The sequence below is a fragment of the Rattus norvegicus genome, chromosome 2 (genome assembly GCF_036323735.1).
Source record: "Rattus norvegicus strain BN/NHsdMcwi chromosome 2, GRCr8, whole genome shotgun sequence".
NCBI classification, from domain to species: Eukaryota; Metazoa; Chordata; class Mammalia; order Rodentia; family Muridae; genus Rattus; species Rattus norvegicus.
In genome coordinates, this window is record NC_086020.1 from 236,682,800 (window position 1) to 236,705,095 (window position 22,296).

Sequence of the window (22,296 nt, forward strand, 5' to 3'; positions counted from 1 at the left end):
CACTCAGGGCACTGTGCCGGTTGTGAGACTCCTGTGCTTGTTTTGAAGCTTTGGAAATCATGCCTTATTCCTGTCCCCAGAGCCCTGGGTCAGGCAGGCTGGGCGAACTCTGAGCTGATGGCTGCTGGGTTTAGGAGATCAGATGTCTCCCAAGGGAGAGTCAAGTGCCAGGGACTTGGATGCTGGGCAGGCCGTGAGCTCTTTCCCCTGGGGTCCTTGCCTTTTCTTCTGCTGCCAGGGAGAAAAATGAATGTCTTTCTAAGCAGGGATCCCTCGGGGATAAGAATAACCCATATCTCCTGCACCACTGCAGGCTGAAGAAGAGGGCTTCACAAAATATTTTATGACATCAGATAACTACACGGCACTGTGGCACTTGTAGATGAACCCTTCTAAACGCCATTCCCTTGATACATTCATAAGTTTTATTCCTGATTTTCAGTTCTGGTCATGCCAGTGGAAGAAGGAGTGAGTGCTTTTATGGAATGGTGGGTTGTGTTGATGGTAGCTTGTTAGTGACTGTGGTGGCTGAATAAGTCACGTCCCATATAGACTCAGGTATGGGAATACTTGGTCTCAAATGGTGGCACTGTTTAGGGACACTTAGAAGGTACAGCCTTGTGGGAGGAGCTCCTTCCACAGGAGGTAGGCTTGGAGAGCTTAAAGGTTTGTACTTTTTCCAGTTCACTCTGTCTACTTGGTGCTTGAGGTGAAGGAATGGCTTCCTGTTTGGCCGACAGGCTGGCTGCTTGTCGTCATGCCTGTACATTGTAATGGATTTTGGATTTCTGCACCTCTGAGACCATAAGCCAAAGGAACACTTTCTTTCTTAAGTTAGTCATGGTGTCTTATAACCACAACAGAAAAGGGACTGACACAGTGTCAAAGCAAAGGCTCAGAAAAGCTAAAAAAAATAAAATAAAATAAAGAATGCAGTGTTAACAAAAGCAATGGGCTCCACTCCAACTGTTTATCACTGTACTGTGATTTCTCTTGGCTATCAAGTTAGACTTAGGAACTGTCTTTCTCTTATGGGTGTGTCCAACCTGTGGCCTATGGAACTATGTAGATGGCAACATCTTGCGTCAATGTCAAGAGGCTGAACCTGCTGACTGGCTCTACACACACTGACAGCTATTGTGAAGCTTTTCCAAAACTAAGGGAAAGTTGTATTTATTGGGGTAAATCCCACGGAGAACACATCTGGAGACCCGTAGCCACTTGTACATTCTGCCCAGCTGTGACCTCTTTAGGTCAGGCTAATGTCCCTGTTCTCAATGTGGAGGTCACACTAAGTCTATGTAGTTCTTTAATGGCCATCTTTAGGGTAGGTTCACTGTCATTCTTCCTTTCCTAAAATCTGGAGTCGTCTGAACTAAGGCTTCGAACTCCTGACCTTGCCTTTGCACATTACCAGAATAGCATGCAGTCTTTAACGAGTACTTACCATGCACACACTTTGCTTACTGTATTAGTTATTACCTTGTCCTCATGATAAAATGACTGACATAAACTAAAAAGAGGAGGAAATATCTATTTTTAGCTTGTGGGCATCCAAGGGTTGGGTTCATATTTGCTTGACCCCATGAGCTTGGGTAGACCACCAAGGTGGCAGAGAATGTGATTCAGGAATGTGCTTGTGTCACAGCAGGCAGAAGGCAGAGAGGTGCATACTGAGAGCCTAGCATAAGCTGTAAAGCATTGCCTGAGTAACCTGCTCTTTCAGGTAGATCTCACCTCCCTGCCACTCTCTCACCACCAGCAGGGGCCAGTACATGAGCCAGTGGGGGATGTTTTATGATCAAACCATAACACTTTCTATAATCTTCATTTTAAGAAGTATTTTTGCCATCTGCATCATACAGATTTGGAGCAAAAGTTTAAACAGAGTCTATGAGAGAGAGAGAGAGAGAGAGAGAGAGAGAGAGAGAGAGAGAGAGAGAGAGAGAGAGAAACAAGACAAAGCAACCAAATAAACAAAACAATAGACTCACCCCTGCCCCCAAGGAGTTCCTGGCCTAAGAGAACAGAGGCCAATGTTTGAAAGATTGGTTAATCTCAGAGACAACTGAGTCACACTGGGAAGCATCTCTCTGTGGCTCTTGAGAGGCTGCAGGGGACGAGTCTCCATCTGAGCTGGAAAGTTGAACTGGAAAGGATGAGTAGATGGCAAGCAATGTAGAGAACACGAGGGTTGGGGAGTGTCCGGAACAGACACCCGGAGGTTCGAACCACCCTTGGAGAACCCGAGAATGAGTTATAGAGCTAAGAGCTAGTTGTAACCCTGAGAGGTAGCGAGGGGACACTTCCCGGATGAGAACCTCCTTTCTTACTGCCCTCCAACTTGTCCTTCAAATTTCAGCTGTAGTCTAGACGCCCTGCATGAGCGGCTGGCTAGCTGAGTCGGATCTCCCCTTTCCTGCTCTGACAGCACCAGGTATCTGCATTCTCTTCTGTCACATTATCCTGAGTCCATGGCTTTTATTGACCACTTATGTCACATCCTGATGTCGGCTTCCTATGGTGGCTGCGTGACAGAAAAGATATGCCTAATTTTGCTTACTACTTTCCCAGCAACTAGTTCTGTCAAATCTGAATAAATATTTATTGAATGAACAAATGCATTTGGTAGAAACAAGAGCTAGGCTGAGGAGGGGCCTGGATGATGGTGTGAAATGCATGCCAGAGCTCTCTGTCCTAGGAAACAAAAGTCTCTTCTGCTCAGGGAGGTTTTCACTTTCATTTCCACCTGACAGGAATGGGTCTCGGGATCATCTGGGCGTGGTGGAGAATGGACTGCCTTTTGCTGTGTGACTGTAGAACCTGCTCACCCGTGGCTTGGATCACATCAACCACCTACCTTGCCTTCCCAGGCTCTCCTTCCCAGTGTAGGTTTTTTCCACTGGGCTTTGTGCCAGGCATGGTGACTCACTGAGCAGGACAAAGCACTTACTTTCAACTTTCCTTGGCAGTTTATTTCCTTATACCAATCTCTTTTGAGAAAAAGTAGGCCAAGCAGTAAAGCAATAGGGACAAAGATCAACTCTTACCTTGTAAGCATGCTGTAAATGGGTGCTCCTTGCCCTCGTGTGTGAAAACTGTGCATCGGAGGAGGGTCGAGGACTATATTCAGTCTCTGTTTTTGTCAACGGCTAACCATGGCTGTATTAGAATGTGGGTATGGATGTTATTGGCTCTATGCAGAATACATGAAGCTTAAATGTGCAGTCTTGTCCAGTTTTACCTGGTTAAACCCCAGCAGGTGTACTGAGGCTCTGCTTAGCTTGTGCTGATAGTTTAGGAGTGATATCTACTCTTGTCTACTTTCTATCTCCTTGGTTTTGGACCAAATCCTCCCTCTGGTCATTTCCCTAGATCCCACCCTCGTCATCTGTTCCACACAAGATACTTGGTCGCTCACCATTTTCTGAAGATGCCTTGGAAACCTGTCCACTTCTGAGACCAAGGTCAGCTCCCCAGAACCCACTTTGCTGTCAGCATCCTTTCCTGGGCCAGGCCGGGCACAGATAACTCTTTTTACTACTCTCTCTGTCTGTCTGTCTGACCCCACAGGAGACACAACAAAAGCTGGGGATGGTGACTTGGCCAAATGAGGAAAGGTCACTCCTGAGCCCAGAACTCTGCTACGATGAAGACCGACGCCTAACAATCGACCCTTTGTGTCCATAAACCTGACGGTATCAGAAGGAGTGAAGAAAACTGGGAATACAATTTCCTCGGGGTCATTTCAATGTTCTGTAAACTCTAGGAATGTGCTTTGCTTTTATCGTTTTGCTTTCAAGAAAACGAGTTATACGATTTCAGTAACTAAAGATCCAAGACCCATCTTTGTTCACTGTCTGATCTGATGGCCAGCTTGGCCTTCGATGAACCTGTGTGTTTCTTTTCATAGAAGCTGTTGGCACAGAGCCATGGGCAGAACCAGTGAAGCATCTAACAGAGTCAGGGAAGAGAGAAGATCTGAAACCTTGAGCCAAAAGTTCTGGACACTTTGGTTTTGACTGGCCCATTTAGAAGAGGAGAAAATACTCACGGCTGTGACTGAGACACAAAGCTCACGCAGCACGAAATATAACACGTTAGAAATGGGGCAGAAGATAAACTTAGGAAGGCTTTTCTAAGGGACTGGACTGTGAATTCCACACCTCCCTGATCAAGCTCTCTCCAATTTCACATTCCTTTTTAAAGTCATGTGGTAAGGTGGACGGTGCACACAATGGCTGGAAAGCTATTTGTGTGTGAGTCATGGCATAGAGAACAGGGGGTGAGAGGAGCTGAGGCCAGGGCAGAGCTGAGCAAATCAGAACCAAGTGGCTCTCCTCACAGGCTCCTTACTGAGGAGCTGCTGAGGTGAATGAAGATTTCCAAACCGAACGAGACAGGGGTGTGACTCGGGGCAGAAGGAGGCACTAAATCTAGATCCTGTAGAGACTTTCCCACCATAAGACCCAGGAGCCTCAGAAGTAATTAGGACCAGCTCTTGTATGGGGTTTTTCAGGTTTAAATATAATTTCTTATATTTATTTACTTAGTGTGTGTAGGTGTGTATGTGTGTGTGTGTGTGTGTGTGTGTGTGTGTGTGTGTGTGTGTGTGTGTGTAGGCCTTCTTGGAGGACCCTCCCCAGCAGAGAAAGGAGAGTCAAAGAGTTCTTCTTGGCAGGGTCCTCAGAAGAGATAAGGAGTAGGGGTGGAGTGTGGGGGTAGCCAGTCTCCGTGCTCAGGCAGGGGAATCTCACAGCTGACTTGCTAGCAACTGGGCAGATTCTGTGGCTCTAACTTGTGGGCAATCAGGCCACTTCTGCTGTATGCTCTGACTGAGTAGCAACCAGGTGCCTCTTTATTTATACAAGGTTCACAGAACAAAGGCAGACTAATGATTATTTAAGTGGTACAGACTATATGTTTGACTTTCCATTACGGGTCTAGGTCACAAGTTCAATTACACTTAGACAATACAGACAGAACATATTATTCTTCATTAATAGCCTTATAACTCCAATTTCAAGAATCTAAAGAATGTCACCTCCAAAGCAAACACCTTTCAAACAGCAGCCTGCTTTTAGGCCGGCAGTATTTGCTATTGGAAAGCACTTCAGACAAACAGAAAAGTATCTGAACCAATCTTTTTATGAGTAGCAAATATTAACGCCTAACTTCTTTTACTATAAGTTTCATTAACTACACTATAAAGCAGAAAAAGTTTATTTTAGTCAATTTATTTGCTGAGTTTTATCCCTTCAGAAGTGCACCCTGTACAACCTTTTATCGTTAAGCCACAATTTAAAGAGCCCTCTAAGCCTATAATAAAAAGAAAGCTTGAATCTGTAACCTCTTCTGGCCAGTGAGCGCTTGTCTCTGTTGGTCCTGCATCAGTCATTCTGTTTGAATTTGCTCAGGGGCAGACACCCCAAAATATTCCTGGAGTAATGGCCTCATCTAGTTACGTGTCTATCTGTGCCTAATGATCTCCAGGGCATACGGAGCCTTCCCTAGAGTGGCCAGATAAAGTTAACTTTAGGATTTTCCTGGAAAGAGTTAGACATCATTTTTCTCAGGAAAAAACATAAAATGAACCACAATGCAGTGACTTCCCAATAACGTAATACATAGAGACCAAAACTCAAAAGTCAGAGACAGACGGACAGCGACTGTGGCAATCCGCTCAGCTTTGCTGGAACTGTGTCAAGCAGCCCTTTCCAGTGGATGTGGTTATACTAGTTCTGTGTGTGTGTGTGTGTGTGTGTGTGTGTGTGTGTGGTTGTGTATGTGTGTGGTTGTGTGATTGTGTGTGGTTGCGTGTATATATGTGTGTGATTGTGTATATGGTTGTGCATGGTTGTGTATGTATGTGTGTACGTGTGTACGTGTGTACGTGTGTGTGCGTGTGTGTGTGTGTGTGTGTGTGTGTGTGTGTGTGTGTGTGTAGGTCAGAGGACCTTGTGGAAATCACTCCTCATTCCACTGTGTTCAGCCCAGGGACTGACTGGACTTAGGTCGCCAGGCTTGGTCACAGTGCCCTTTCCCACGGAGCCATCTCACTGTCCCGATTTTGCAGTTTTCAAGGAGCTTCTGCACACCTTACTTCTTCCCAAGGCACAGGGACCTGTGACATGCCACTCTGAGTAAATTAACCTAGGTAATTATCTTTTCGGAAGGTTATTTTAATGAGCCCCCTTTTGAGTTCAAGGGCAGTTCTGTAGCTCATTCTGGGAAAATCAGTAGTAGGAAGTTCCATGTCGTGCGAAAAGCAGGAAACGTTGGTTGTTTTCATTTTCCACAGGAGTCGGGTCACTCCGGGGAAACTTCCGAAGCTTGAAGCAAAGCCAGGAGATTCACTTCTTTATAAGCATTATTTCTTCTTCCTCCACCACATGCTTTACTTATTTCACTATGGCAATAACTCATTAACACACACACACACACACACACACACACACACAGAGAGAGAGAGAGAGAGAGAGAGAGAGAGAGAGAGAGAGAAAGAGATTTGCCAAAAATGGTCAGTAAAATTACAATTTAATGCAGAGAATTAGAAAAATGATATCAAATAGTACCATTTGCACACTTGCAAGGCAAGTATAAAATTACTTTCTATGAAATATTGCTACCTCTGTTTGAACCTGGTAGAACATAGCATCGTATGGGTGTAAATGTTAATACTACTGTAGGTGCTTTTCAGAGGTGAAAAGCAGAGAGTAGGGGTTTGACAGAGATGAGGAAACCGGAGGGACAGAGAACAGTGTGCAGAAGCGGCATAAGGTTCTCTCTATGCTCCAATTCAGTTTTTTACTGCTCTGACCCTGCCCTCAATATCCTGGACTTTGTCAGATTCCCAGCTGCCTTTAATCACACCAAGAAGAAGTTTCTCCCAGCTGCTCCTGTGGACAGTCAACCAACCAGTGGAAAGGCCTGGAACCTGGATTAGGGCTCCCTCCTCTGTTCAAGAGGTGCAAGTATCCAGGTCTCTGAATCTTCAGAGCAAATCTTCAGCAAAGGGAGCTGAGCCAGAGGCTCTCCTGCCACAATGCCACAAAACAGATTTAGAGCTTTTAAAATTGTATTACATTTAAAGTTATCGCCTCTTCAAATGCAAGTAACCTCTGCCTCTGTAAACCAAGGTGAGACCATTATTCTGCATATCAACTTAACTTCCATAGGTCTCCAGTATAAGTGTCTGTTACTTTATGACTACCCTCTAAAGAGGAAGCATGAATGAAAAGGAAGTTTAATTAGTGAGCTCTGCTAGGGGAGACCAGAGCGACCAGTATGTAAATTCATGAGATGCATGTATAAACTGGGGTCTGTGGGTCACATAGTCTCTGGATCAGAACAACACTGCGGGGTGGGCATGATGCATTTCCCACTGCAGCCCAGGCACCAGAAGCAGTCTGTACTCCTTTAAATAAGAAGCATCGGCTTATGTTCATTTAAGAACTGATGGGATTTAATGTAGCTTGATCGCATCCCTCCCATTTTCTCCTCTCCCTTCCCCTGATTGTCGCCTGCCTCCCTAACGGTCATCTTTTTACACTTGTGGTTTGCTTTTTCTAAATTCTACACATGAGAAAAATAGCTGATATTCTTCTTTGTGAGTCAGGCCTATTTTGCTTAACACAGCAATCTCTAGTTCCGTCCATGTTTCCTTCAAATTACATAATTTTGTTCTGCAAACCACTATCCTGAAAATTATATAAATTCACTTTCCACAATGGAAAAATGCCATTGTGTATATAAACATTTTCCTTATCTGTTCATCCATTGATGGACCTTTAGTTCATAACTTGGCTATTTTGAATAGTGCTAAGAAGTTGTGTTTTCTACTTGCAGATGTGCAGTTTATCCAATACTGTGTGCTTTTGCTGAATCAGATGGCTGTAGATGTATGGTTTGGTTTCTATTCCATTCCATTAGTCTACATGTCCGTTTTTGTGTCAGCATCATGCTATTTTTGTGAAAGCCCTGTAGCATACCTTTAAATCAGATTTTGTGGTACCTCCTGCACTTTTGTTTTTGGTCAGTATTACTTTGCTCTCTGATGTACTCTGTGTTTCCGTGTGGATTATTAACTTCACTGTCATTGTAGCTTGGATGGTGATTGCATAGAAACTGCCGGCCATTTTTGTTATATGGTCATTTCGCATCTCTAAATCTGTCAGTCTATGAGTATGGGAAGTTTTTCCCTCCTCTAGGGTCTCATTCAGTTTTGCTCACTCCTGTTTTAAAGGTCTGTCACATCCTTGGTTGTGCTTGTTACGAGGAGGTTATTCCTGAGCCTATTGTAAATGCGATTATTTTTAAATATCATCTTAAAACACATTTTACCATTTATCAAAAAGGGCTGATTTCTTCAGCACTTGCACCAATTTTTGATCCTTTTATGGTGGCATTATTTCTTAAAATTCTGCAAAGAGCTGCAAAGTATCACCTTAACAAAGAGAGATTTTAAAGGCAGGATGTTGCTGACACTAAGAACTCACAGTCCCCGACTTTGGGTTCGTAGTTGCTGTGTTCACCCAGGTCTAACCAGGTTCTGGAATATTAAACTTTATTCTTTTTAACATTTTGGTTTTGAGTCGAGTCCTTAAAACTCATTTTAAAAACTTTTTGATTCTTTGTGAATCAAATCACATCATGCCCCACCTCAATCCCACTCCTCCCCCCTGTGTTTCTTATTTCTTTCCTCTCCTGCAACCTCCCCCTCAAAAGAAAACAAAAATCAAGCAAATGAAAACAGAGCGTCTCACCACGAAAGCTGCCGTGTGCCACGGTGTGCCACACAGTACACACTTTTTGCCTAAACTGCTTTACTTGCAAACGTTCATTGCAATGAGTCTTTGGTCTGGATGGATGTCTCTGGGCTCTGCTATCACTACTGAATCCTCACCAGGACTCCTCTCGGAGATCTTGTGTCACGGACATCCTGCAGCTTTGGGTCTGAAGGCCCAGTTTCTTCACGTGTTCCAGCAGTTTATAGATGGGGTAGATGTTGGGGTGGGCTACTCGGAGCCCTGGGCCTGGGTGGATGCTGAGTTGGTCAGCCTGCCAGCTCTCCTGCATCCAGGTCACCAGGGCCAGCTCTCCTGCATCCAGGTCACCAGGGCCAGCTCTCCTGCATGCACGTCACCAGGGCCAGCTCTCCTGCATGCACGTCACCAGGGCCAGTTCTGCTTTGCTGGGGTAAAGGTTAGGCCACTTCTGCTGCCCTGTGCTGCCAAGGCCAGGCCTGGGATGGGAGTTGGGGGACTGGGCCAGATCTCCTCCCTGCCTCGGGCGATGAGGGTTGGGGCAGGGCATCTCTCCCAGGTCCACACCCTCCAGCTGCTCTACTGTGCTGCCCAGGTGAGTTTCGAGTCCTGCTCTCCCAGTCTCCCAAGTGTTGCAGCCAGTGAGAGACTCTCCTACCTGCCATAAAACTCTATCCTTAATGTACTTCTGCATTATTAAAACCATACTTCAAAGTCAATGTGTTTGTTTTCTTTTTAAATTAATGCATTAATCTTTTCAACATCTTTCTTTAGTAATTTTCAACACATAACCACGCTAGCCAGGAACTCTGAGATGTGTCTCCTTCCTTCGTGCAGGGAATTGCTCCCATACATCCTCCTCATTTGCTCTTTATAATCCCTTTTAAAACTAAAATTTGCTGACACGACATTATTAAAACTGTTAAAATAAAGGTGGGCTCTTACCAGACCCAGCCATTGTTAGTTAGGAGTGACAGCAGTCAACTACAACATGGTCTTGCTTTCATGAGGTCTCCATTCTAGAGAAGACAATGGAAGAGACGATAACACATGAAATGTGACATCCAACTGGGGATGCTGGAGGGCTGAGAAGAGAGGAAGAGGCAGAGGTCGGACTATGCAGACTTGTATCAGGTGGTCCATGAACACTGTCTGATAGGATTATCCAAGTGAATCTCAGATAATCATGCTTGGATAATCATATCTGAGAGCAGAGTCTTATAGGAGAGATGGGGGCTGAGACCTGCTAGAACTGGAGGGAGGTGAGCACAGGGATGCATAGACAAGTGGAGGGGTCTCTGCTGGAGGGCACTGTGGCATGGAAGGAACATTTGTGTGAGGGCAGACACTTAGGCTGCATGCAGTTCACGGTATGGGAAAGCTGTGGCTTTGTGCTGCTCCCTTGTCAGGACCACTCTAGCTGCTGCATGGAAAATGGGCAGAAGAAACCCATGGGTGCGGACAGAAGCAGAGGCCAGCTGATGCTTTAGGTAAGCACACATCATCTCCGTACAGGTTTTCTGATTGCGCCTTTACTCTGAATTAGCAGGTGAGGCACAGTCCTTGGGTTGGTGACCTTCCTGTGTCTCCTCGGTTGCCCCGTCCCTGCCTTTCCAGTGGTGGCACTTCAAAGCTCAGGCCAGCTCATTTCTATCCCTTTCTGATTGTGATATAAAACACCAAGCTTTTTCTCTGTGGCTGATGAGTGCAAATCTCTTTTCCTTCTAACTGGTTACAGCCACGGGTTCCTGTGTCCTGCAGACGCCAGCTCTCCATGTGATATGTTTCTCTTTCCCTTCATTTATCCTTCTCCAGTTTTCTTGAATAAGCCACTACTGTGATTATTTTAACAGATTTGGCAGCAGCTTTTCTATATCCCTTATCACTCAGCAATTCTTTCTTCATCTTCTGTAAGTTCTTCTCTTTTCCAAGAAAGACAGAGAACAGCTTTGAAGTACTTAGCATTGTCTCCTCTATCACAGCGCTTTTTACACTGTTCTTTTCATTAGACTATGACTGGACTGGGCCAGGAGAAGACAAGGGAGTGCAAGAAAAACACCTGCTGCAAGAGTGACAATTGGGGTGGAGCATTATGGGCAGTGGGACATTGAGGAGCCCTGCCTCAGCAAAGTCCAGGGCGAGAACCCACTTCAGAAAGCTGTCCTCTGTCTCCACCTTCATGCTTCTGCCTGTCCAAATGCATAGACACATGCACAAAACAAGGGATTTAAAACAGAAAGCAATGAGACTAATTTGAATAGGAATTCTTATAGTTTCATAGATAGGGAATGTAAATCATCCTTTCATTAACAATATAGTTGGTCATTAAATACTATAATTAGAAAAAAAGACAGTGACAGACACATCTTGGACAAGATCAAACATTTAAAATATAATATTAAAATATTAGTTTCCTTGTAAACAATAGTTTTGGACAACTGCTGATTTGGAGAGGGGCCTTTTTTTCAAGGGTTATTTTGTCCTTTATCATTCAAGGATAAAAGAATGAGTTTTTACATCATAAACCATGTGACATCTATGACTTGGATTATTATAACACAGTAGCAATGGATCATGCCTTGTAAATTACTTACTAGGCTGGGGATAAAGTCAATATATTAAAATTCCAGTATCTAAAATTATGTTTTTTTTTAAACTCTCATCTTTTCTGCTTTCAGTTACAAAAACCTCTTTTGGTATTTGCCTACTGTTCGTGGACAGTCATGATCGGGTATAAGCAGCTTACAGATATGGTTAAACATACCGAGAGGTGATAGTGGGGAAATAATAAAAATTTTTATTTTCCACAATTAAGTCAGTACTGGGAGAACAGCCTTCAGGGAAGGCTCACTCTCCAACAAGAAGTAGCATGCAGCCCCCTGCCCTGCAATGAGTGAGTCCCTTCCTTCCCCTGAGTCCCTAACCCTCTGTGTGCAGGCACTTGGAGAGGAGGCCTTGGGTTGATTAGATTACAGGAGTAGAGTCCTCTTGATGAGACTAGTGCCCTTACAGGAGACAGTGAGACCTTGCTTCTTGCTCAATTGAGACTAGAGGCTCTAGACTGAGCAAGGAGTCTTCCAACCATCTGTAAGCATTAGGAACAGACAACCCATTAGCAGCCGGATTGGTGGATTCTTGAGTTTGGTCTTCTGGGATTCCAGACATGTGACAAACATGTTTCTGTTGTTTAAACAATTCAGTCTACGATACTTTCTTATACAAGGTTGAATTAAGATGCCTATTAATACTCTATCCATGGCTATTCATGTATATAGAAACTCAATATTGAATGTCCCAGGCAACAGAGTGAGGAGCTTCTTATGCAGAAGAGTGCATATTGAAGTGGCTTGTTATTTTTTATTGTGTAATATCATTCCATTGTATTGAATACGTAGTCAATTTTCCCACTGATAAACATTCAATCTACTTGCCATTTTTAGCCATTATAAATAAACGTGCCAGTTATGATGACATACTTATAAAATATTTATAAACATGTATTTCCATGTTCCTCACCTAGGAGTAGAATAGCTCCCCCTGGAACTCCGTAAGAAGCATAGCAACTGTCTGGAAGGCGCTTGGACCGGTCAGACTGAAGGCTCTACAATCAGCTCCTTCTTGACACTTACATTACAGCTACCGTTTTACTTCATCTACTAGCACTACAAGTATGTGCTGCTTCGATCCGGCGTTCATTTTCCTATCTCTTCCTGTAGACTGCTCTGACGGTGGTGGAACTTAGGGGAGTGGAGCCTAAGAAGGAGGCAGACTAATGCCTCATGCAGTACCCAACTTTATTCAGAGCATCAGACAGTTTATACCCTGAGTGTTAGGAAAGGTCACTTGAGTCTATAATCACAGGGACAAGGTGCACATGGCAAAAAAAAAAATGTTTGATTTTTTTTTCCCACAGAGGCAAATAAATGGATAACGATAGCCAGTTGTACAAATAATCTAAAGTAAACACTTCTATTCACTATACCTGGGAGGAGCATGAAAACACATTCCAATAACAACGACAAAAATCCCGAAATTTCATGAGAAAAAAAAAGCACTTCCGGGTCCTCCCCTTTTCTCACGGAGATTTCATTTAGCTGGCTCAGCAGTTTAGAAAGCACGGCAGCTTTCTGTAAGAATTTGGGACTGGGGGCTGGAGAGATGGCTCAGTGGTGTTAAGAGCACTGGCTGCTCTAACAGAGGTCCTGAGTTCAAATCCCAGCAACCATATGGTGGCTCACAACCATCTGCAACGGGGATCTGGTGCCCTCTTCTGGTGTGTCTGAAGATGGCAACAGTATACTCATAAATACATAAATAAATAAAGAAATCTTAAAAAAAATAATTTGGGACTGGGATGGCATTTTGGAGAACATGCTGACTATGTTATTTAAGAGGAAAAACCCCCGAGGCCTAGGGAAGGCTCGGGGATAATGCCATACATTGGAAACAAGGTTTTTCTATTGTCTTTTTTCAAATCCTATCTGTAAAAAAAAGCAGAAGCAGGGAGGTCAGATTTCGCCCCAGTGTCAAGAGACTCGGAATGGACCTTTCTTCTCTGCTTAGAATGAGAGCGGTTGAGACTTTTCGGTAACTACACACAAAAGCTATGCTTTTTCTCAAAGCAAAACGCTTTACAAATTCTCACGGGAGAAACCAGAGCAGAGACAAAAGCCCCGCCGGCCACACCCCCTCGCTCCCACCAATCACAGAGGGAACGGCACTCGCGCTCTAGAGCCCGAGCCAATTAGCTGCGTCGGAGCGGGCCGAAGAGGGCGGGGCGTCCGTTTCCAGAGAAGCCGCGGGCCGGTTACTAGCAACGTTTGGCTCCTGGGTAGATGCAGTCTGTCCGCCGCTGCCTGTTCTGGTGACTCCTCGACTTCTCGTCCCGCGGTCCCTGCCTTTCCTTCTGGCCATCTTCTCTTCCTTCTGCGCTCTCCGCCTGCCGAGGCGACCCTGGGCCGGGCAGACCTTAGAGAGCCCTACAGCCATTGTAGGTAGTGGCGGCGGTGGGGGATGACGTCAGGGCGACGGGCGAGCGCGAGTCGGGGCGGGCTCTGAGGGCGGGCCGCGGGTGACCCTGGGCACCCGGAAGTGAAACCCGGAAGTGAAACCCGTGGTGCGCACCCTCCCTGAACAGTGGGTCTTTGATGCTCAGGTCCTCCACTTTTCACCAAGAGGAAAGCGGACATTCTGCCCCTGCTTCCCGAGCTGTGGTCTCGGGACGTCGGGGAGAAGTTAGCGGGAGGAGGGGTCCGGGGTTTGGGTTGTTTCGGAGGTAGTGTTTTCCTAATCTTGAAAATGACAGTCCAGTTCTCGTCATGCCCCGAGTCATGCCCCTTGTCTCTGGCACTGAGTATGTCAGATAAGTAACCGCAACCTAACTGGCTGCTATCGGTGACGCTAAAGGCCAAGTTTCTCTGTCACCTGCCTTACAGGGTGTCAAGTGTTTGAGGATAAGAGTGCCTGGTTTAGGTAAAGGATCAAACTGTAGAAATCGTGCCTGCTTTTAAGCTTTACTTCATACCTTTGATTATGGTAAGACTGGCCACATTTGTAATTTTAAATACCCAAATACGTTATTATTGTTGTTTTCTGCTAATTGTACAACCGATGTGTGTTAATAGTTTAGTCCTTGTTTTTCAAGCACCTCAAGACCTGAGCAAATGACCTCAGCTTTTATCGGTCACTTTTGTTAACTCCGTACAAATGGGAGTCAGGATGAGTATAGAAAACATCTGCTGGACTGCTTTCTGTCAGAGGCCACTAGTACCCTCAACCCCACATCCTCTGGTTTAGTAGTTCTCAATTTATGACTGAGAGGTTGTTCTGTAAAATAAGTTCTGATAACTCAGGCTTGTAAGTGGCTGTAAGGTAGGTTGGTTGATTCAGGATAACTACTTTAAGAAGGAGAAACTGGGAGAACGTGAAGACTGCTGAGAAGGCCCAGCTAAGCAAGCCCGATTGGTTCTAAGTTTAAAGGGGGTGGGATAAAGTAAGACTAGTCCAGTGGTTCTACTTCTTTTTTTTTTTTTTTTTTTTTTTTTTTGCACATTACTGTGACTTTGGTCAGTAAAGGTTGTTCTCTTCTTACAGAAGAGGAAAACAAGGCCCAGTGTGGCTAATGACTAAGTGATTGTCTAGATCCTGTCAACATTAAGAATTAAGAAAAGATGTTCTGTGAGTCCTGTCCAGTAGTCTGTGCTGGTTCCAGGCCAGACTAGAATGCTTAAGTTCTGTTTGCTCAACTTGTTCTCAGATTAGATAATGAAGAAGAATAAGTTTCTCTGTTTTAAAAAAGGAGTTTTCTAAATTAATTGTGGTACTTGAAGGGATAGTGTAGAAAATTAACTCACATGTAGACCAATCCATGCTTCATGGGCAAATGAAGTGTAATGTTTACATATGACCTTTGTACTAAATTCCTGCTGTTCCAGAATTCTCATTCCTATGTGATGTCCATGTCTCTATTACTCACGAGAGCATTTTAGTTGATTTCGTTAAAATATGAGAAAATGCACTGACATTTCAGCTTATCTCTGTGTTCTAGTTTATTTCTTTATTGCTGTGCTTGAAACACTGGCTGGAAGCAACTTGGGAGAACGTGGTTCATTTTCACTACAGGTTACAGTCCATTCTGAGGGAAACCAAGGCAGGAGTTCAAGGAAGGAACCAAAGTACAGACCACAGAGGAATGCTGCTTGATACCTTGTTCCCCTTGCTTCGTTTAGCTTGCTTACTATACAACCTGGAACACCTGCCTGGGGTGACAATGCTCACAGTAGGCTGGGTGTTTCTAAGTCAGTCATTAATCAAGAAAATGCCCCTACAAACATGGTCAAAGACCAGGCCGATAGGGACAGTTCTTCAGTCAAGATTCACTCTTCCATAGTGACTGATTTGTGTAAAGTTAACAAAAAGGGTGACAACTGACACCCATCTACTTGACACACAAACACATTATCATTAAACCATAACCTTTCCTTTCTTGTTTATCCTCAAGATCTTTTGCTAACATTGCTATATAAAACACAGAATAACTTTAAAACCCCCATAGTCTTTAAAAGTCGAAACACTTTAAAAGTACATGGTTTCTTTAAAATCCAAACAACTTATATATTTTCTTGTTACAAGAGCACAGTAACAATCAGATAAAACCAAAACCAAACTCTGATAACATACGTAACCCAATCAATGTCTGCTGTCCGGAACTCATTGATGATTGGGCTTCAGAGCACTTAGTACAGCCTCACCTTTCCAGTTTTGCCCTGGGAAGCTTTCTTAGGTCAGCCGTGAACCACCCCTGCTGCTATCCTTGATGGTCATCCCTGGTCCTAACAGTGTCCTGGTCTGCAGTGTCCTAAGGTCTCTATTACAATTGAGGCTGCACTCTAACCAGTGGCCTTTCCTGTCCTTTCGTTGCACGAGTCCTCAGTTTCTTCCCATGGTGCTTCAATCTTTGTGCCTCCATTGTGACTGAGGCTGCACTTTCTCCAGTAACATCTCCTGGGTTTTCCTTAGAAACTCTTGCCTAATGGTTCCAAGCCTTAGTTTGTGTTTATTGCCTCTTCAGTCCTGAGGCCTCCACTATGATGGAGGCTGCTCTGTCACCAGTGGCTTTCGGGCCTCTGTGCTGGGACTCCAGTCCTGCTGTTTGGTGCCAAACCACAACTGCTCTCTGTGATCCCTTTACTCCTTCAAAACCAGTACCATGTGTGAAAATCTTAACAAATTACTAAGTTTAGCCACCAGCTTAAGGTACAGCCTTGGTCTCCCTGGACCATAGCTTCCAGGGGAATTCACCCCTGCAATGCCGGCCACTTGGTAATTATAGCTAAGTTTGCAGCCTCAGCTAACCAGCATCTGCTGTGAAGCAGAGGCTTTGTTTCAGTGCTGGCTGGCCTCCTGTTGACTCTGCAGCCCCAGGTGACCAGAAGCCACAGATTCTTATTCAAGTTAGCCTCTCTGAATCATAAATGTCCCTGTCCCTTCCCCACCCAATCATTTTGGTAGCTTTTACTTAGAAATCTGTTTTCCTGCTTTGGTCATTTTGCTTACCTGTTTCTAAGTTTCACATTTTTTCCCCCCACTGTGGAGTCTAAAATGCTGTGCAGTTCCTTCTTTGATAGTTTTGGCTCGTTTCCAGAATACAGAGAACGGCATCTTTCTTAATCTGCCTTGTGTTTCTCACTGAGTGTCTGAGTTTTGGATGTTGTTAATAGAGCCTGCACGCTATTGTTTGAAGTCACTGAAGTTTGATTTTCAGAGATTGGTGTTTAGAAAAACAAATAAGAGCTTATGGAATTCTGTGCTTTCTCAACCAGGAGAGTAGTTTTTAACCAACATTTGCCTAAACTGGTCTAGGTGCCATGGTCTTTCTCTTCTAATGTCCTTGTTTCTGAGCATCCATCCGTTAACACGCTTATTGATCAAAATGGAACACAGTTCTGTGGTTATAGCTACACCAGCAATGCCATGATCACCTCTGACAGATTAAAAATTAAGACTACTGATATTTAAGAATTTGCTCAAAGTGTGTAGGATGGGCCTTTGTTCTACTACTGACAAGTTGTACAAAAGGGCAGTGTCTGTCAGTTGGCCATACCTTGCACATCACTGAAAACTCTGGCAGAACCTCAGTTTCTACACAAAAATGCCTTTAGTAAACAGAAATGAGAGGATATTTTATAATGATGGGATTTTTTATAGATTAAAGCAAAGTATAGCATTTTTGTTCAGCATGCAAATAGTGTTATATTAAGGAAAAGTGTTATACCTGCTCATCTACTTTTGGTTATAGAATTGGCACAGCACAAAAACAGTGGCATGTCTTCAGACATGTGCATAATCTTTGTGTCACAGAGTATGATTTCTTATAACTTCTGCGAGAATATGTGAAGCTCACCCGGGTCTCTGTCTTGTGTTTTGAGGAATCTCGGATGATAATATCATAGAAGTCATTCTTAGATCCCATCCTGCTTTCGTTTCTCTTGCTATGATAAAATGCCTCAACAGAGCAGTTTTAAGAGAGGGACAGTTGTTTGACTTACAATTCAGATTACAGCTCCTCATTGCAGCCAAGACAACAGGAGCTGAAGCAATCAGTCACACTCATAGTCAGGACCTGAGGGAGACTGAATGCACACATGCTTCTCTTTGCTCTCTGTTTTATTTAGGGCCCAACCCATGGAATAGTGACGTGTACACTCAGGATGGTTCTTCCCACCTTAGCCCAACTAAGCAAATCCTGACAGGCATACCCACTGCCCAGTTAAGGCTGTTTCTCATTGAGACTGTCTTGCCAGGATTCTAGATTGTGTCTAGATGATAATTAATCACAGGTCCCCATTTCTACTACATTTTTACATTATTTACCATTTTAGATGTTGTTAATATTTGTAGGTGATGAAGCAAAAAAATTTACTTTATAATTTCTGATAACATTTTAGAATAGTTTGTGTATTTCTGTGTGTGTGTGTGTGTGTGTGTGTGTTGCCATATGCACCAATAGCCCAGAACATACATGAGAACTCATTTAAATCACTGATACCAATGATTTTCATCTTATAAAATACTTCCTAAGAATGGAAGATCCTTAACTTCTCATGCTGGTTTTACGTTTCACTCCTAAGTATAGAGACATTGTTCTTAAGCCCTTGGAAAGGTCAGAAAGGGAGGGAGGGGATGTGGAAAGCAGTCATTTATCCTGTTTGCTGAGATGCTGAGCTTAGCTATTCCAGGCATTGCCAATTCTCTAGAGCTGTAGGTGTTTAGGATTCAATTGTAAATAGGACATTCTTTCTTGAGATTCCAGCCTGTGGAGAGAGAAATATTTAAACGGGTGAGTGAGAAAAAGATGAATGCTAATACCCCAGAGGGGCTGTGGCATTTACAAACCAAGCAGACCCGCCGCCAGGGAGCGACTTCGCAGAGCCTGCTCCTCCTTAGCCTTCCTCAGTTGGCTTTTCCTGTGACCTGTGTATTTCAGGCTCTTCTGGACTGCCGCTGTCTCCATGCACTCTCTACAGAGTGATGTTGTAGTGACAGGCGGTACACGACTCAGCAGCCAGGGACCCGGGGAGCAGGCGTCACAGGTCCTCTGCATTCCCTTTTCTCAGATTTTAGCTGCTAAATATTTGTGTCTGCACTGTACATCAAAACACCAGACAAAATTTGATGTTATTTGGTCTTTTTTGTTTTGTTTTGTTTTGTTTTTGCAGCTTCTCTGGGAGGTTTGTGACTTGCTAATTAGAGTTTTTGAATAGTTTCAACCTATCATTTCACATGAACCCAAACTAATGAAAAATTCTTGAACACAATGTATTTAAATAGGGAAATCTAAGATTAAGTCATAAATATTTGAAAGCAATGTAGAAAACCTTAGACATGGCATTTAATCTTGTATGAATAGCCACAAGCAAAGAGTCACATGACCGTTTCTAATTAGAGCTGTGAAAATGTAGCTTCATTGTTGCTGACCTGTTCATTTATCACTTTTAACAGGGCAGTTTGTGAGGAATTCATGTCTGACCAGTCACTTTTCAAAAATGACATCTACAGGGCCAAATGAGAAGATTTTTTGCTAAAGTTCAGAAGTACTGTCATTTTTAATTATTATTTTTATCAGCAAAGAGTATTATTCTTGATTGAGCTGGAAATGGGAATAAAGAAATGTAAAAAAAAGGATGCCTTACAAAATAACGTTTTGTCCACTCTGTGGCAGTTGTTGGGAAGTATGTTAAACGCTGCATTGAGTTTCTGCAGTTGTAAGAGCAAACAGCAGCTTCTATTGCTCAGGCCAGGTAGAGCTAGTACAAGATTCATGGTTTGCATATTTGTTTTCTACTCCTTTTGGGGGAATATTGAAGGATTGCTGAAATACTTTTGGAGATAGACCAATGAAGATAACTAAATTCGGGACTGGAGAGATAGCTCAGTGGTTAAGGGTGCTTGCTGTCCTTCCTTAGGACCCAAGTTCAGTCCCAGTAGCTATGCAAGGTCACTCACAATCCCTGTGTAACTCCAACTCCAGGGGACTCTCTGATCTCCATGTTGCCAACTCCCTAGGACTCAGGCACATACCCACAAACAGATGCGTGGTTAAAAATAAATCTAAAAAATGGTTTTGTGTGTGTGTGTGTGTGTGTGTGTGTGTGTGTGTGTGTGTGTGTGTAAGCCTTTTGAAAATGTGTATAGAAACTTGGAATTGGTAAATTATTATGCAATGCAATTTTGATATTTTGAGTTAACTAGAACGGTGAGTTTTTATAATTTTTTTAAGACAGAGCCTCACTATGTAGCCCTAATTGGCCTAGAGCTTGCTGGGTAAAGTGGACTAGCCTTAAACTCACAGAGATCTGCCTCCTTCTGCCTCTTAGGTGCTCAGATTAAAGACACGCACAACCATGTCCTGATAGCAGTTATAATTTGATATTGCCTTCGAAGCATTTATACATGATTGGGATCTGTAAATCACAGAATAAAGATAGGAAATGATAAGTGGAATAACACACGTCTCCTAGCTTTCAGCGTCTGTGGGAAGCTGTTGCTGAAGCGCTGTAAGAGAGTGGCGGAGTTGATGGAGAAGCCTACTAGTGATGGAAGTCATTCAGAGGGCCTGTTGTCCTACCTCTTACAGGAGAGAGGACCTGACCTACTATGTGCCCCTGAGAAGCACCGCAGCAGGTATCCTCCGTATTGGCGGAACAAATCTCATCTGTTTTCTTAAGTAAATGTGGTAATCAATCACAAATATCCTGTCACATTTAGTGTTTATTCATTAAAATATACCTACACAATCTGATTATAAAGATTCTTATTCAGCAGTTATAGAGCAGTTGTCAGTCTTTATTATGTTTGTTGGCTTTACTTTTGAGACAGGGCCTCACAAGCAGCGCAGGCTGTTCCCAGACTCTCAGGCTACTTGCCTCAGCCTTCTGTGCTCCGTGATTACAGGTGTGTTGTTTAAGGGTTTTTTTATTTGTAATGAAGGGAACTGAAAAATCAACTCAACCTATTAATAGAATGAATATTATTGTAAGGTGAATATTATTGCTGGTATATTGTTGTATAACAAATGATTATCATATTTTGCTTCTTTTAAATGGGAAATTTACTTGTTATTTTTATGGATTAATATTCCCCACAGTAGTAATCTTAAAAATTATTAAATCTTAAATCATTATTGTTATCATAGGTCGTATAGACTAGCTTTTAGTTTAGTTTGCAGAAAATGGAAAATGGTGTTTCATCAAATATAATTGTTAATTTTTGAGCGCTTGGTTTTGAGTAAATGACGCTTATTTATCATAAGCTTTTTACTTTAAGCCAGTGGTGCTTACGGACAGAGTCTTCTCTTTGAAGTGCTGTAAGATTCCAAATGTGTGCGTTTATGTGCACATGTGAGATTTGTGCTGTGGAGGTCAGAGGACAGCTTTCAGAGTCTGTTCTGTCTTTCTACCATGTGAGTCCCAGAGTGTGAACAGGTCTGTAGTCATGGCAGCCATGCCTTTACCTGGGAGCCGTCTTCCCAGCCCATCAGTCCGAAATGAGTTTTTATAAGAATTCCATTAGGACAGAAACAGTACTGAGTAATGAAAGGCATGGTGCTCTCACAGCAATTGCTGTTTGTTTTTGTAATTGAAAAAGCTGCTTTCAAATTTAGTTATACATAGATTTTTATTTATTAAAGTGTTTAAATATATATATTTGTTAAAAATTTAAAGATATATTTAAGTATATGTGAATTTTGCCTCCATATATTTGTGCGCACCACATGCATACTTAGTGCGCATGGAGGCCAAAAGAGGGTATATGAGTTCCCCCAGAACTGGAGTTACAGACAGTTGTGAGCTACCTTCTGGGTGCTGGCACTAGAACCTGGGTCCTCTGAAGAGCACTAGTGCTGAGCCATCTCTCCAACCCTATACACAATGTACATAACTTGTGATTCCATAACAGCAAAATGTAAGATGAATCATTCACTTACCTGTACTCCAGGTCTCCCTCTTGACCTCTTTCCACCCATGTTTGGCTTGGATACTTATAATTCTGGTGGTAAGGCCTCCCCTAGGGATCGAAGTCAAATTCATGTCAGTCCAGAGGCAGGCCTGACTTGTTATCGTACATGAGATGTCTCCAGTTTGTGTGTTAGATGTAACTTACAGCTTATCTGTCTGTTATCAGGTTCAAGGGAGACGTCTCAAGTACCAAGACGGAGTTGGAAGCAGCGCTTAGGGAAGCTGAATTGGCATCCTGCTCAGTAGAGTTACTTTTGCCATTGCTTAAGAACACTGTGGAAGGAATTGGTTTAGAACATGTGAGTGTTGGGCTTAGAATGGCTGATGAGATTGAAAGTCAGCATAATATTCAGAGTGCCTTGACCAAGGACTCAAATATCAAAGCAATGCCATGTATAGGTAGCTGATACCAAACATAGGGGTGGGGTAAGAATTCTTTATTCCTGTCATTAACTGCAGTTCTTTTCCAAAAAGATAGACTCAGCCTGTAGTACACCTAGTAAGAGACTAGACTG

The 22,296-nt window shown here is 43.3% G+C and overlaps 1 protein-coding gene and 1 long non-coding RNA gene across 14 annotated transcripts in view; both read left to right on the plus strand.

Annotated features, from left to right (window-relative positions):
• The first annotated feature begins 3,167 nt into the window (after positions 1-3,167).
• LOC134485995 (uncharacterized) lies at positions 3,168-3,828 on the plus strand. The gene is made up of 2 exons (XR_010064496.1): positions 3,168-3,467; positions 3,574-3,828. It is a non-coding gene; the product is annotated as an uncharacterized LOC134485995 (long non-coding RNA).
• Positions 3,829-13,358: 9,530 nt separating this feature from the next.
• Positions 13,359-22,296, plus strand: part of Odf2l (outer dense fiber of sperm tails 2-like) — a 36,933-nt gene continuing 27,995 nt past the window's right edge. For 2 of the 13 annotated variants that reach the window (XM_006233447.5, XM_039103139.2), the window contains exons 1-3: positions 13,359-20,447; positions 20,643-20,717; positions 21,948-22,080. In XM_006233447.5, coding sequence (XP_006233509.1) covers positions 20,341-20,447; positions 20,643-20,717; positions 21,948-22,080 — 315 coding nt within the window. In that variant the 5' untranslated portion in view covers positions 13,359-20,340. Of the gene's footprint in view, positions 20,448-20,638; positions 20,718-21,947; positions 22,081-22,296 lie in introns of all 13 variants that reach the window. The other 11 variants (XM_006233440.5, XM_017591110.3, XM_006233439.5 and 8 more) reach the window with 11 other exon arrangements.